The 14,998-nt window shown below is 42.9% G+C and overlaps 1 protein-coding gene across 1 annotated transcript in view; it reads left to right on the plus strand.

Moving 5' to 3' along the window:
* ACBD6 (acyl-CoA binding domain containing 6) overlaps positions 1–14,998 on the plus strand; it is an 82,883-nt gene that overhangs the window by 36,175 nt on the left and 31,710 nt on the right. Inside the window, exon 6 of the mRNA XM_064427643.1 lies at positions 6,985–7,074. Coding sequence (XP_064283713.1) covers positions 6,985–7,074 — 90 coding nt within the window. The remainder of the gene's footprint in view (positions 1–6,984; positions 7,075–14,998) is intronic.

Here is a 14,998-nt window from a genome sequence, read left to right on the forward strand (position 1 = left end):
GGGGCTGTAGCATGTCAGCTCACAAACTTAGTTTCCATATTAATTTCAGCAATACCAGCAGCCACTTGCAGAGTAACATCTTCTGAATACCTCCCTTTCCCCACTTTGTACACTAAATGTGGTCAAACAGAAGTAGAAATGAGGGAAACCGCTTTCTTGACCCATGAAGTCTGGATTTCTGACATGCCACAAGCTTTTCATCATTTCAGATAGAGGGGAAATGAGTTGTGGCATTCACATTCTCTGAACAGAGAGAAATAATTCTCTGTTTCTCAGAGTTTTTTTCCTAGAAAAACACGGAGAGAAGAAGAGAAAAACAATTCTTATCTCTACTTGCTACTCCTGTTATTTTGCACATGTGAAATGTCTTAAAAAAATTGTTTACCTAAAACAATTTGTCAATTAAATTCTGCTAAAGATTGTTTTGTTTCCTTAGCCAATTTAAAAAAAGCTGTGTCCTGACTGTCACGAGTTTTCTTGAATATTCGTTAGTATTTTTGTAGTATAGTTATAATATAGTATAAAACAATATATAGTTTAACAAATAGTTTAATATATATAGTTTAATAGTTATGTAGTTTAATACAGTTTAATAAAACAATTGTTCAGCATTCTGAATCACTAGAGTCAAATACCAATAATTTCCTTCGTCAAGAGCACCCTGATTTTACTATAATGAGTGACAGAGGCTTTCCAGCTTCCCAAAATCAGTGACATTGTCCAGTCTTTCTCTGCTCATCAAACTCAAGGCACCATTCCCCACAGGGAGCTAATACAGGCATTGCCAGAAACCCCAAGAAAAAACAGCCTAAAACTGTGAGTTGGCTTCATCCTTTTTTTGGTAAGAGTAAACACCTGGTGGGAACAGTTTCCTGTTGATCCTTCAGGAGTTGTGGCTGTACCAGGTTTGTCACCTTGGTTTCCCTGCTTGCACACTGCCACCTAGCCCTGTCCCTGGTCCAGCCTGAGCACAGCTCCTTCCAGCACGTTGTGTTTTGGTGAACAGATGAAGTGCTTAGACATTCATAGACTGAGACGCCACAAATTCAGTTGGGTTCTCCTGCAGCTCGAAGCAGATTTCTGCCCTCTGAGCCATGACAGCCCCGGCTGGGGCTCTGAATGCTGATGGCAGGGCCTTTTATTATTAATCAGGAATTCATGTGAATTAATTTTCAGAGCAGAGGAGGGAGGGTGTTCACAATCACGATTGGAATTTCACATCATAAATTCAATGAACTGAAACTGTCATGTGCCACACAGTCACTGCAACAGCACCGTTCCTGAGCTCCATCCTCCTCCTGCTGATCACAGGTTACAGGAGATGTCCAGGGCAGTCCCACAGAAAATGCAGCTGGAGTCTGTTCATTAATAAAAGCTGATTTTTAGGATCACATGCTTGCAATAAGTGCATGTTAGCATTGCTTTGTTCCCACTGGCAAGATACTCTTTTGTAATTAGCAGCATTCGGAAGCTTGTATTTTCCTTTCTGTGCTTGTTCTGTTCAAATATACTTGTTTTCAGCCAAAGAAATACTGTTAAAAAATCAAAATATTTTGTGGAAGCTGAAGTATCTAAACTATGAAAAAAACCTACAAGATTACATCCTCTTTGGGTGTTATCCATGAATCCCTGATGTAAAAGAAGTCCTATTTCTAACTGATGGATATTAGCAGGTGGCTGTTGCACAGTATGGGATTGATTCAGCACAGGCAGGAGCCAAAAACATCTGCCTGTGAAGGACTTGTGAGAAGATTCCCATTGGGACAAAATTCTCCCATATATGAAATTCTCACAGCTTCAACAATTCTGGTTTACCCCAACAAATGTGCAAAACCCCAAAAAAATAGCATACCAAAAGGAAGAATCTGAAATAAATAGTTGTTTCATCATGTTATGGAACTGAAAGCATTGCCAGTCTTGTTTGGTATCCAAACATGTTCTTCCCAGCCTGGGGAGTAACTTCTTTTCCCATATCATGCAGGTTGATTGAAGTTTTAGAAGCCATTTTAGACTAGAGATAACCCAGGCTGAGCCTTTTGTAAAGTGTACACAAGCACAGTCTTGTCATTTTTATTAAACATTTTAGTGTTACTGCGTAAATACATCCTGCCAAATCCAAAAGCTGCCTCACCTGGCTTCTGGACATAATTCACACTATCAATGCTTTGATTTAAATACCTATAAATTGAAAATATCAGCAGGGTACATCCAAAGAGTTAACTTCTTATGAAACAAAATCTACCAAAGCACCAAATAGGCTCGTGCTGAGCTGCAAAGACACTCAGCTCAGCCTTCCCTTGGACAATGAAGGCTTGGCTGGGGTTGTAGGGTGTTTAGATTTTATTTATATGTGATATGGTAGTACTCCATCTAATTGTATCCCCCCAGTTTTGTACAAACCTGGAAGAAGTCAGTGAAAGGAGAAAGGAAATCGAGAATAAAAATGTGAAGTCTGGATGAGCCAACTTATTCAAAGCAAAAGGATTTCTGAAAGGGCAGCAGAAGATCCTGGGGTCTAGATAGATGCACTGGGAAACTTCCAAAGCATAAGTGGCCTTCTCCCCAGAAGAAGTAAAGCTCTTCATGTGCAGCATTCAGGCCAGCATACTGCTAACAGTTTGGATATGATAAACTTCAATTTAGAATTAAACAAAGAACCTAATGACAGTAATCATGTACAAGCTTCCATTTGCTGTATCTAAATTGCCCAGAGTTCAACAGAATTGCTTGTGTTCACTTATAAGAAGTAGCACAGACTAAAACAACCTGTTTTCCTTGTATATGTCAGCAGGACTAATGGAATAAGAAATGGACTGTGGCTGTGAAGTCACCCCAGGCACATCCTGGGAGTGTGGCTCACTTGCTGTCTTTTTGAAAGTAGTATTTCTTCACCTTCTTACAAACCAGGAGCTGCTCAAAGGCAGAGATGAGTTGCTTTTGTAATTTGTGCCAAGGGCTGTGGAGGTTGTACCTAGATAATTTTTTTTAATTGTGGAACAAATCCCAGTAAACAAACGTGTTACCTGTGTGCAGTGTTTAAGCCCTTGCCAAAACTTCAGTGAAAGGCGTCTGACAGGATGCTCACTTGGTCCCTGATCCTTGTGCTTTTGAGACAGCAAGTGCCAAACTGGTGCCAGCTTGCCAAGGAAAGGACAGGAGGGGAAATGTATATGAGGAAGGGTCACATCCTTCTGAATTTTTAGGCTTTCTCCCATTAGAAAAGCTTCACCAAACATTTCAGAGCTCTGAAGGTGATTGACTTCCAAGTCAAGTTTACCTGTGTAATTGTAACAACAACCCTTCCATTCACTGTTTCTGCTGTCACAGGGGGATGCAGCCATTCGGTAGATATCTGTCTCTTCTTAATTACTGCTCACAGAACACTTGCCACAAGTTGGAGAGGCTCAGTGCTACCCAGCCATTAGAGCTGCAACCATCGTGCCTGGAAGTGTAGTTTTATACTGTAGCACATCCATTCGGTTTGGCTTTGTTCTCCCCTTTCTCTGCTCAGGCTAATTGATGTGAAAATCATTCCCATCCATTTGTCTGCCGACTCAGTGTATGGGAGACAAATCCCTGTCCTGTGCTTTGTTTGTGAACACCCTGTGACTTGGAGCTGAGCAGAATTGATGTGCTGTTGGCTTGAGAAACTGCTGCAGGAGCTGGCCAAGCTGGCAGCGGTTAGCCAGGCACAGCACAGAAGATTTAAAAGGCAGGGTTAGTGCACTGGGGCTATTTTTATGCCTTTTTTTTTTTAATACTTCAAAGGTGGGGGGGAAATGCATCCTCTCAAGTAACTTCTGCAACAACTGTTGTGTTCGAATTGCAGGGAGGGAGTACCTTGGTGTTTGACTGCATGTAGCCAAGACCTCACTGCTGCAGTGCTTTCCTACATGAAATTATTCATGTTGCTTTGAGTCTCTCACTGCTTAATGAAACAGTCATGTGGGAATTGTTTTGGGAAAGCTCAGTCTGTGGCCCTTAAGATTTCTGCCACATTATTTAAACACACAAACACACGCTATATGCTGATATAAAGCAGCAACTGGGCAGACTAAAGAGTTTTTCAGTGTGCAGAGGTGATATCCGTGCTAAACAAAGACTGGGACTGTATGTTGAATTTAAGCTTGACTTATCACTAAGGTTTATTTTAAGAAAGACGTGGGAAACAAGTGGATTTTGTACCTGTGTAGCTGCCTAAGTATGTTAGCTAGAGCTGTTGACCATTATTCTGATGTTCTACAAATAGTTGTGAATATTATCTAGTTTCCATAGAGCCATTAAGGTTGAAAAAGACCTCTAAGATCATCAAGTCCAACCATTTTAAATACCAAATTTGTAGTAATGCTTTTTGTTATGCAGTAAGTGGGTAGAGATTCTTCTGGAGGTATTTTTCATTCCACATCTCCTGGTGTGCTCTTGCACAGAAGGTCTCCAAAGCCCCTTGCACCCCGTGTCCAGGGCGTAGCATGCTGCAGACATTTCTTGAGTGGAACGTGTCAGCTGTTTAATAGTGCACAATTACAATGCAGATCCATTTAAGGCACTAATTAGAAAATATTATATCCATTTAGAGTTGTGGAGAAAATATATAGGTAAGCAGAGTGTAATTACCCAAAGTGGAATTGGCCCAAGACTTGAAATCCATACTGCTGCAAATAGCACAAGGAGATTTTTAATGACTGTGGATGTTCAGGCTTCAGGGTTTTGTCTTGCTCAAAAGGCACCACGTGTAGCAGAACCAGGCTGCCAGTGTCATGGGCAGGACCAGTTGCACAGTGCTCTGGTACCCCTGAGCTGTCACAACCAACTGTTGGTTTTCCTTTATTGGTCTCAGGCAAGTTCAGCACCAATAAAAAAAGATTCTCCTTATCCGGAGACAAATGCAAACCAACATATTTTAGTCCCTAATCTGTAGCATGGATTTTGTTATAAAGGATAGAAGTGCCTTTATTTTATCATGTAATTGTACAATGAATACATTTGAATAATTGCAATATTATTCCTTTACATATATATCAAGATACTGAAATCATCTGCTGAAGTATTTCTTGCTATTGTGCATATTTCAGATGTGCCTCTTCCTTTTGAGATAAACATCTGTGGCTTGAAAAAAGTTGGTATTTGTCCAACTGAAATCCTAAGTCTTAAGTAATTACCAGTCCAGAGATGAGTTAAGGATGCTAAATGTGAATTAAAGATCTCTCCATATTTACCAATTGTTTTAAGTTGTACTCTTTCCCCCTTGTAGACTTTGATAGAGGTGTTGAGTGCAATAATATAAATCATTAAATGGCCTGTGGATGTCATCAGTGCTTCCATAGAAAGTCACTGTCAGAAAATTAATTCTAATGCAAGGTTAATCAGTGTAACATTAAAATTACATGTTACAAATTAATTAGTGGCTGGGTCAAAAAGGGTGAATTTCCTGACTTAAAATCATGCTCTACCTCTGCTGGCCTGCCCAGGAATATCCAGCAGAAGCAGTGTGAGCTTTGGTCACAGGTGTCTTCTGCCTCTCCTGCTTTCTGGCACTGTGGCCAGGAAATTTGGCTGACAGCTCCCATTAGCAGATAAATGAGTTGCTCACCTTGTTCCCCACTGCTTTGTCAAGAGATTTATAGCCAGGCATGGGCTAATTTAAATGATTTCTCTTGTGAGGGTCTGTGACTGTTTTCCTTGACATATTGAAAAACACAGGTCAGTCTGATGGTGTCACAGCTTGAGGGAGGTGATTCCTGGTGATCTGCAGGGTGATTTCCAAGAAATCCCCTACAAGTGTGCTGTCCTAAACCAGGAGAGACTGATAGAACATTGAGGCTAATTTGCAAAGTGTACATATGAGGTTTTCTTCTTTGTTTGCCATCTCAAACTACTTGGAGTTCACAGAATTCACAGAATCACTGGATTGGAAAACACCTCATCAAGAAACATCATCGAGTCCAACCCAGCCCCAACCCCTCAACTCAACCCTGGCCCCCAGTGCCACATCCAGGCTTTGTTAAACACCCCCAGGGATGGTGACTGCACCACCTCCCCAGGCAGCCATTCCAGAACTTTATCACCCTTTCTGTAAAAAACTTCTTCCTAATATCCAACCTGTATTTCCCTTGGTGCAGCTTGAGGCTGTGTGCTCTGGTTGTGTCAGTGCTGCCTGGAGACAGAGACCAACCCTACCTGACTACAACCACCTTTCAGGGAGTTGTAGAGAATGATGAGGTCACCTCTGAGTCTCCTTTTCTCCAGGCTAAAGAGCCCCAGCTTACCTTTCTCATGGATCCTAAGCTACTTCCCATGCCCTTGGGCATGCAGGAAGAGCTGAGCTTCCATTACTTCCATCCCATGGTGGCACACACCTGTAGAAAGGGGATGGGAAGAAAACTCTGAAGGTTTGGGAGGTGCTGGAGGTATGGATGCAGCAGCCTGCCCAAAAGAGGACAGTCAGGGGTGCCTGCCCAGACACCCAGTTTTAATCTTCTCTTCCAGCAGAAGCAGGAGCCATGGCTTGAGTGCTTCAGACCTGCCAGAGGAATGAGGTTTTGGGGACTTGGCATCCAGGTGACTTAGGCAGCATTGAATATCCTACCTTTGCTGTGTAAGTCATTGCTCCCAGAAAAGTCAGAGGTGCCAAAATCCTAAATCTGTACGGGAAAACAAATGATGTGCTGGCTCCTGCATTTCATACTTTGCTGCTTTTCCCCTCTAAATTTCTAGCTGGCTTGTGGGTGTGGTGCTAAATTAATGAAAAATTGAATTATGTGTCACTTTTGACATTTCTAGCATTATTATGGAAGTCCAAATCACCAGTAATAGTCAGTGACATACTAGTATTATTTTGTGATTTTATTAAGTCTGTTAATTTTGGTATTGGTGCTTATTACTTAATAGCAAGACTGATTTTCTATGGGTTTGGGGGTTTTTTGTTTGTTTGGTTTGGTTTGTTTTTTTTGCTTGGCTTTGTTAATTTTCTCCTGGCTATTTCAGGGACGGGCTCTGCTCCACTGGGCGTGTGACAGAGGACACAAGGAGCTGGTTTCAGTTCTCTTACAGAACGCTGCTGATGTGAACATCCAGGTAAGAGAGAGCACAGAGGTAAATTGGATTGATGTGTCACACAGCCTCCTGACCAAATCTTTCCATGAAGCTGAACTCTTCCCAAATTCCACAGCAAGTTCTCTCGGGGTATTTATCACAGAAAAGCTGCTCCATTCTGGTGAGACCCCACCTGCAGTGCTGCTTCCAGCTCGGGGGCCCCAGCACAGGGAGGACATGGACCTGTTAGAGCAAGTCCAGAGGAGGCCACAAAGTTGATCAGAGAGATGGCGTGCCTCTCCTGTGAGGCTGAGAGAATTGGGATTGTTCAGCTTGGAAAAGAGAAGGCTTCAGGGTGACCTAATTGCAGCCTTCCAGTACCTACAAGAAAGACAGAGACTGTTTACAAGATTATGTAGTGACAAGGGAGAACAACTGAAACTGAAAGAGAGTAGGTTTAGGTTATATATTAGGAAAAAGATTCTTCCCTGTGGGGGTAGGGAGGCCTTAGCACAGGTTGCCCAGAGAAGCTGTGGCTGCCCCACCCCTGGAGGTGTTCAAGGCCAGGTTGGACAGAGCTTGGAGGAGCCTGATCTAGTGGAAGGTGTTGCTGCCCATGGGTTTGAAGCTAGATGGTCTCTAGTGCCCTTTTCAACCCAAACTATTCTGGGATTCTCATAAGAACATGCAAAAAAAGTAATCTGGGAAAAATAACAGAATTTTGAGCAACTGAGGTTTGCAGCCCACGTGTCTGAGCTCAGCTAACACCAGTTTTAGGATGTCTGAACAAACCAGGTTTTGACCTAAACTGGTTCAGCAACCACTCTGCAAATGGTTTCTTCCAGCCAACCAGTCTGCCAGTGCTCCTGAGTCAACACTCCCAGTTCTGTCAGCTTGTTGTAACTAAGGGCTGGCCTTCAATGTAAATGTGATTATATTCAGAAATAATTGTCCAACGTATTCCTGTCAGATTATGATTGATTGCTCTTTACCAGCATGGCACTTTTTGGCTCTGCTCTCCTTCCCAGTTTGGACATAGATACACCTTTGCTAATGAATCTTTGAGCTCTTACTGGTGAGACCTGAGCAGCCTTCGATAATGCTTGGGTAATTTGTAAGAGGTGGATGTGAAGCAGAGCTGCAGTCTGAAGGCTGGTGGGCTGAGCTGTAGTGTTCACAAGCTACAGATATCTGTGTTGTATTTACACGCACACCCAGTTGTTGTAAAAAAGCCTGTCTTGCCCTTTCCTGGGCAGAATTTCTGGTGGGATGGGTATGAGGAAGCACAGCTCTCTGGTGGCTGGTGAGATCTCTATGCTTAGGTCTCCAGGGTTTCAGCTGTAATGGATTTAACAGGAGTTTTTCCTGACACAGAAGTAGAGTGAATCCAGTGCAAATGGGGGCTTTGCACATCCTGTCCATCTCCTGTCAGTCAGAGCCAGTGAGTGCTGTGTTGGGTACAGACAGGAACAGCTTTGTGTTGAATTGGGAAGGAGTGGAACCAGGCTCCTGCCCATTCCCTTGGCCCTGGCAGCCTGGGAGGTGGTTCTGGGTTCTCTCTGAAACATCTCTTCTCTTTGACACTTGTCTCATTGCATTGGAGGTGAAGTCTGACTCTGAGAAGAAAAAGCGAAAGAGAGAATCATCATATTTTTTCCCCCCAAGTATTAATTTTCTGTTAAATTCTTCTCTTTTCTTTTTGATGCATTGCACATTTTCTAACCAGATTATTTTTGGCCAGTAACAAAAGGTTAATAATAGTCATAAAAAGAAAAATCAATCTTTGATATGTTTTTCCCCACCAAGGTAATAAAGGAGAATTTTTTATAAAGGTCTCTATTTGCACGTAGGTGTGTTCCCAGAGAAAGCAGACACATTTTTATTCTCAGCCATATATAAATTGCAATAACATTTCAAGACTTTGTGACTTAATGTTTATTTCTCCTTTTTTTTTTTTTTTTAATTTTGACCTTTACCCTGGAAGAATCCACATCCAAACCAAAAGCAGGAGAAATTGTAAGAGCAACCAGAAGAAATAGGGAAAGGGAGAAACTCTGGCTTCCTAACAGACCATAAACACCACAGCACATGCTGTAACACATTACCAAAGCACTATCAGTTAATGTGTACATTAACTGTACAGAACAGTGGGTTCAGTGTGAGAGGATATCTGCTGAATGGGTGATGCTGTTTTTCCAGAGTGATGTGCTCCCAGCAGAGGTTTCCTTCACACCTCTGTCCAAGCAGCCCCCACAATCCCACCTGCCTCTTCAGGTTTTCAGGAATTCTTCTGTCTTGTTCAGTTTTGCAGCAGCACCTTCATTCAGGCAGCATGAGAGATAAAGAATAAATTAGGGATTATGAGGGTTATGAGCAGGTAGTGAAGGAGAGGAATGCTACAGACCAATTTTTTTTTAATTGCCTGTGTTTTAGTACGCTTCTAAAAAGTTAGTCAAACAGTATGACAGATTTATGCTCTCTTCCATTACCTTTTTAATAAATGTTCTCCCATCTTGGCTCTTTTGCAGTGTGCTAAAGGATTTAGCTGCCCTAAGCAGGCAGTGACAGTGGTGCTCTGCTGGGTGACCTGGAGCAAGTCTTGCCTGCTCGCTGTGCCTGTAGATGTGCCTTAATACATTTTTGCTGCCTTATTTTAGTTACCTTTATACTGTCTGTTGTCAGAGTACTGCAGTGTCTGGATCAAAAGGGTCTGCAAGAGTCAGCTTATTGCTCTTTGCTGCTAAACAGCTTTAGGAGCAGAAAGAGAGGTCTCCTGGCTCTGCTCATTCTTGTAGCATGCTCAAACCCACTTTAATTCTGGGAATAACCCCATGCCCCTGGACTGCAGTGATCCAGTGCCTGTGCTTTTTGTTTCAGCAGTGGTGCTGCAGGTTCCAAAGGGTGGTCACTGAAAAGCTGCAGCCACTGAATTCTCTGCTCGCTCATAATTAGCTCTAATAGCACATTTGAAAATAGCCATGGGCAAGGGAATACAAAAAGGCAACAGGCTGTTCTGCTTTGTTGAGGAGGGGCATTTGTGTAATTGAATTATCTAAATCTCCAGTGCCGGGGGCCGTGTCGAAGTGGGTGGTGGGATGGTGTTTTGGAGCTCTGCTGGAAATACCCAGAGCTTGGAGCTCAGTCTGAGAACAGCCTCTTTCACTGGAGCTGTTTGCCTAAACCAGCAACTTAACAGTTGCTAACATCATGTTAAGGGAAAGGTTTCTAAGCATAAAACAGTGGTAACATAAGAGTTATGAAGGGCTCAGCAACATGATTATAATATCCATTTCTAGCTTTAAAACATAAGGAGACACCAATTTTCCTTGCAGAGGATAAGCAACAAAGGAAAACCCTTTTCCTCTAAGGGGATAGCACCTTCTGGATGTGAGGTAATGCTCAAGCAGCTTTCAGAGGAGCTCCTTTAGTGTATTTGGGGACATAAACCATTGACTTTCCTCCTGGACATCCTGTGGCTGCATTTTGTTTCATTTGTAGGTACTCCATACTCCAAAATAATAATGCATGTGTTCATGGCATGCCCTTGGGAGTGTATGGGGAACTATCTGGGAGTGGTGCTCAGCAGCTCAGCTTACTCTGGTAAAGCTTTTCAAGCCTGTCTGGCCATGTGAGGAAGTCTTAACATAAATATTGTGAGTTGTAAAGGGAACTGTATCACTTGACACACTGGATAATTAAGGGCTGTGTACATATCTATGAGGTACAGCAACTGAGTTTTAACCATATCTAAATATTTTATGATTTTTAAACTGCATCATTGTGCAATTATCAATGTTATGGTGATTATGTTCTGTGCTGAATTTTTTCTCTAATTCTGACTAAAAGGATGAAAAAAGCTGTAACTGATCTTCACTTTTTATTTCCTGACTTTTCACTTTCCTAGTAAAGTGCAGATCAGTGCACTAAGACTTTAAACCACTGGTCAGCAAGTTCTCAGTAGTCACTCGTGGACCCTTCAGGTGTTTGAGAAGGAAACTTTAGACCAAAGCTGAAAATCATCAGGTTAAGAAACCTGTTGCTAGTATATGTGGGGTTTATTTTATTGATTCCTAGATAGCAGTAATTTCAGAGAAAAGCATGTGGTGTCTGTGCTGTCTGCAGAGAGTATTGGTTGATTTTTGGTACCAGTGTTGGATTTGTATCTTGTACCAATTCATGCAAGGCTGCTCAGTCATATTTGTGCATTGAGGTGGTGCTTGTCAGCATATTTTGAGTTAGATTGAGTTGGTTTTTTTCCTTTTTTTTTTTTAGGCACTTAGAGTAACATGGTTGCCTCCCCAGGCTCCCTTTCTCCCAGTTCCCAACTTCCCTTCTCTATTTGCATCCTAACACTGGTGATCAGAGTGTTCCTGGAGACATGGAACAGGGAGCAGCCATCCCCTTGTAATACCTTCACTGACTGGGGATAAAAAAAAAAAAGAAAAAACCTTTTCAAATGAAGACAATACAAACATAATAAATGGCAGGGAGGGTTCATCTCCCTCATGACTCAATCCTTTTCAAACAACATTATTATTGACTGACCTATTGGTTGCCAAAAAGGAAAATCAATTGTACTAGAAGTAGTTGCTGGGCCACAGATCACAGTACTAACCCAGCAGAGACAGGTTGATTTTTATCAACTATCCAAAGACTAATTTCCACCATTAGCTAAAAATTAAGTAAAAATTATGGATATGCCGAAGATTGCTAAGATTGGTGGTCTGTTGGTTTTGTGTGTTTGTGTGGGTTTTCTGTTTTCCTGCCTGACTTAAAAGGCTTGTGTCTGTATAGGGTAAAAAGCAGGGAATAGTCAGGCCTGCTTGCATGTCTGCTTTTTTTTCTTTTCAGCCTTCTTCATTTGGATTTCACAGCAAGGGTCTGGTGTTGGAGGCATGTAGATGTTTAAAAATTAAGCTGGTCTCAGCAAATGTGCATCCTTTCCCTGCCTCCTGCACCAAACATTAGTCATGCCCTCATGATCCTGTGCCTGTAGAGAGATGGAGAAATTGATTTGGATGTTTTGGCTTTGTGACCAAGGACCACAGGCTCCATCTACACATCTTCCCCCCTCCCCAGTGAGATGGGGGATGCAAACACATTTATGGGTAGGGTGCCAGCTGCCAGAGTCCTCTGCTGTTATGACCATTGTCTAAAACCTGGCTGAGATTAAATAGGAACACAGCCTTGTGTCCTTGCAGTTAATGTCCCTAGGATCAATTTCTCCCTAAATACACTAAAAGCCTGGCTCATAAAGCCAGGAGGGGTCCTGTCCTGGACCTGATACTGCAGCAGAGGCTTTGGTATAGGTGTGCTCACAGCAAGCAGAGGATGTCACAGCTACTGCTGAATTGACCACTGCTCTGGGAGGGAGCTGCAGGGGCAAATGCATGGGGACACTAAACAGAGATGAAAAGCAAAGCAATGAGAGCAGATTTATTAACCACAGTAGTGGTTAATAGTCCTTCTTAACCACCCCCCATGCCCATCCCTGTCTCAGTATTTCCATGGTCAGGTTTGTTAAACAGATCTCTGAAGACTCTGCAGCCACATACCCCTTCAGTTTTGACACTGCTGCCAGTGGGTGTGAAAGCCATTAGCCAAAAGAAAGGAGAGATCTGCTTAGTGACAGAGGGTAGCATTCTACATTAAAGCATTGACATGGTGCCAGTCACACAGTTATTACAGGTGGCACAGCTCCATGTCTCTCCTGCGGGTCTCTCTGTGGAATGTAGATTGGCAGCAGGTTGAATGTTAAATGGTCACCACTCAGCAGATGCTGTTTTTACCTACTGGGAGAAAAGTCCCTTTCAGCAGAAACATTTGCAAAATATTTGCACTCTAAATATATGCTGGGAAAGGCAGAGATTTATCCCTGGTTTGCTCCTTAGCTTCTGAAGCCACCTCAGGCCTCATCAACACTAACTATCAGTTATACAGCTGATGAGATGTTTCCTTCTGCTTTTCCAGGCTGGGCTTTTTTAGCATTGTTTCTTCCTATCTTCCAGCTTGACATACCCAGTCTTTGTTTCTTCTGCTCCCTGTAGACAGATGAATCACTGTTTCATGGCTGGTGCAGCAGAGCAGTTGGCACCCTTGCAGGCAGCCCATGTGCAGCACTGCCTGCAAAGCAGCTCAGCAGCCAGGAACTGCTGCAGGCTCCCGTGTCCTGCAAAACCAGTGTTTGAAAAGTGAAATCCAAGAGCTGCCCCTGAAAAAACTCACAGTGGGCTCTGCTGCTTTGCCCTCAAAGTCTAAACCTGCTTTTGGGGTAATCAAAAGGCAGGGTTTTAAAAGCCAGGACCGAGGACAGTGGCACATTTTAGTGGCTTGTGGGCCTTGTACTGGGGGCTGTGCTGTGCAGAGGGAGGCATTTCCACGGGCAGTGCTGGGCCAGGAATGCAGCCTGGCAGAAGGCACACACTTTTAGCTCAGGAAGCCTTGTGCTTGATTCCATGCCTGACACCACAGCTCTGTTGCACACTCCCTGTCAGTGCTCACAGTAGACAGCAGCCAGCAGCAGCAGTGAGCTTTGAGGTCAGTGCAGGTGGCACTGTGGAGGAGAAAGAGATACCTTGCTCCCCACCATCTTCATGTGTCCCTGCAGAGGCAGGAAAGAGCCTTACCTTGAATGCCTCCCCTCGAGGACATGGGCTGGCCCTTGGTCCCAGGGTCATCTTTGAAATCAGCGTGTGTTAAAACACCTGTAATTCCTGAGGTCATTGTTGGAAATGCTTTAGCCCCTCATTAAGGTGTTTGGGTAACTGGGCAAACAGGATGCCACTGGCAGCCAAGCTGGTTCTTCAGGTGAAGAATCACCCTAGGAATGGTCTCTAATCACCCTAGGAGTGGTCTCTAATCACCCCAGGAATGGTCTCTAATCACCCCAGGAATGGTCTCCAGCCTTGCTTCATTTCCTATGGCTTTGGTGTTGCCATCAGCTACTCTTTGCTCAGGAGAGATGGTTCCTATCACATCTTTTACCATCAGCCTCTTGGAAAAGCTTTCCCTGTTTTGAAGAAGTTCTGCCACTCACATTCTCCCTGAGGACTTCTCAATTTGAAAAAATTCTCAGGTCTTTATTTCCAGTGGAATTCTGTATTAATCTGTTATCGGTAGCTGTTTCTTCTGGTTTGCTCTAAAAATCAAAACCAACAGACCCATACAGAACAAAAAAACAACAACAACAAAAAACCCCAATTCTAGGTAAATCATTGGGGCATCTCAAATTTGCAGTCTTCAGCACGAAGTGTTTTTGTTAAGTTTTGCTAAATAAGATTGTTCTAATGCTTTAGATATTGGGGCAGTAACTCTTTAAGCTTATTTTAGTTAGACTTTAAGTAAGATTTTTCATTATTATAGCTGCATGGATTGTAAGTGGCAGAACAGCACTGAAAATGGCAAAGCTAATTTAGTAGGTTCCTGTTTTTCAACTTGTACATGTTACTTTTGCATCCATGAGGACAGAGTCAGTGCAGGAGACTTTCTAGCTCAGAGTCATGTCTCTGGTAGCAGGGAAGGGTGAATGCTTAGGAGACAGAGTAGGGTAAGCATACAGTGATAATTTCATATGTCTTCCCAGAATCCAGGGCTTGGAGGTTTCCTGAACCACTGTTACTATTTTTGCACGTCCGGATTTTTCTTTGATAAATTTCTTTCATCCCTCTGAATTCCTAAACTTTATGCTAGTGGGAATCCTGTAGTTTAACTGTGCATTTGCCTTGCACTTGCCATGGTCATTTCATGTGAGAGCCCATTTTTCTTGCCTAATGAGAAACACTAATTGTTCCCCCAGTTATCTTCTCTGTTCTGCTTTTGACTTTATTGGCCTCCTTGATTCCCCTTGATCACTTCTTTTTCAGACTGAGGAGTTTTATCTGTTTAATCCTACCCCATTTGGAAGCTGCTCAGTAACTTTGCCACTTGTCATTCTTTGGGTCATTTCTAGTTCTTCCTTGTTGTTCTC

This window comes from Passer domesticus, chromosome 7 (assembly GCF_036417665.1).
Source record: "Passer domesticus isolate bPasDom1 chromosome 7, bPasDom1.hap1, whole genome shotgun sequence".
NCBI classification, from domain to species: domain Eukaryota; kingdom Metazoa; phylum Chordata; class Aves; order Passeriformes; family Passeridae; genus Passer; species Passer domesticus.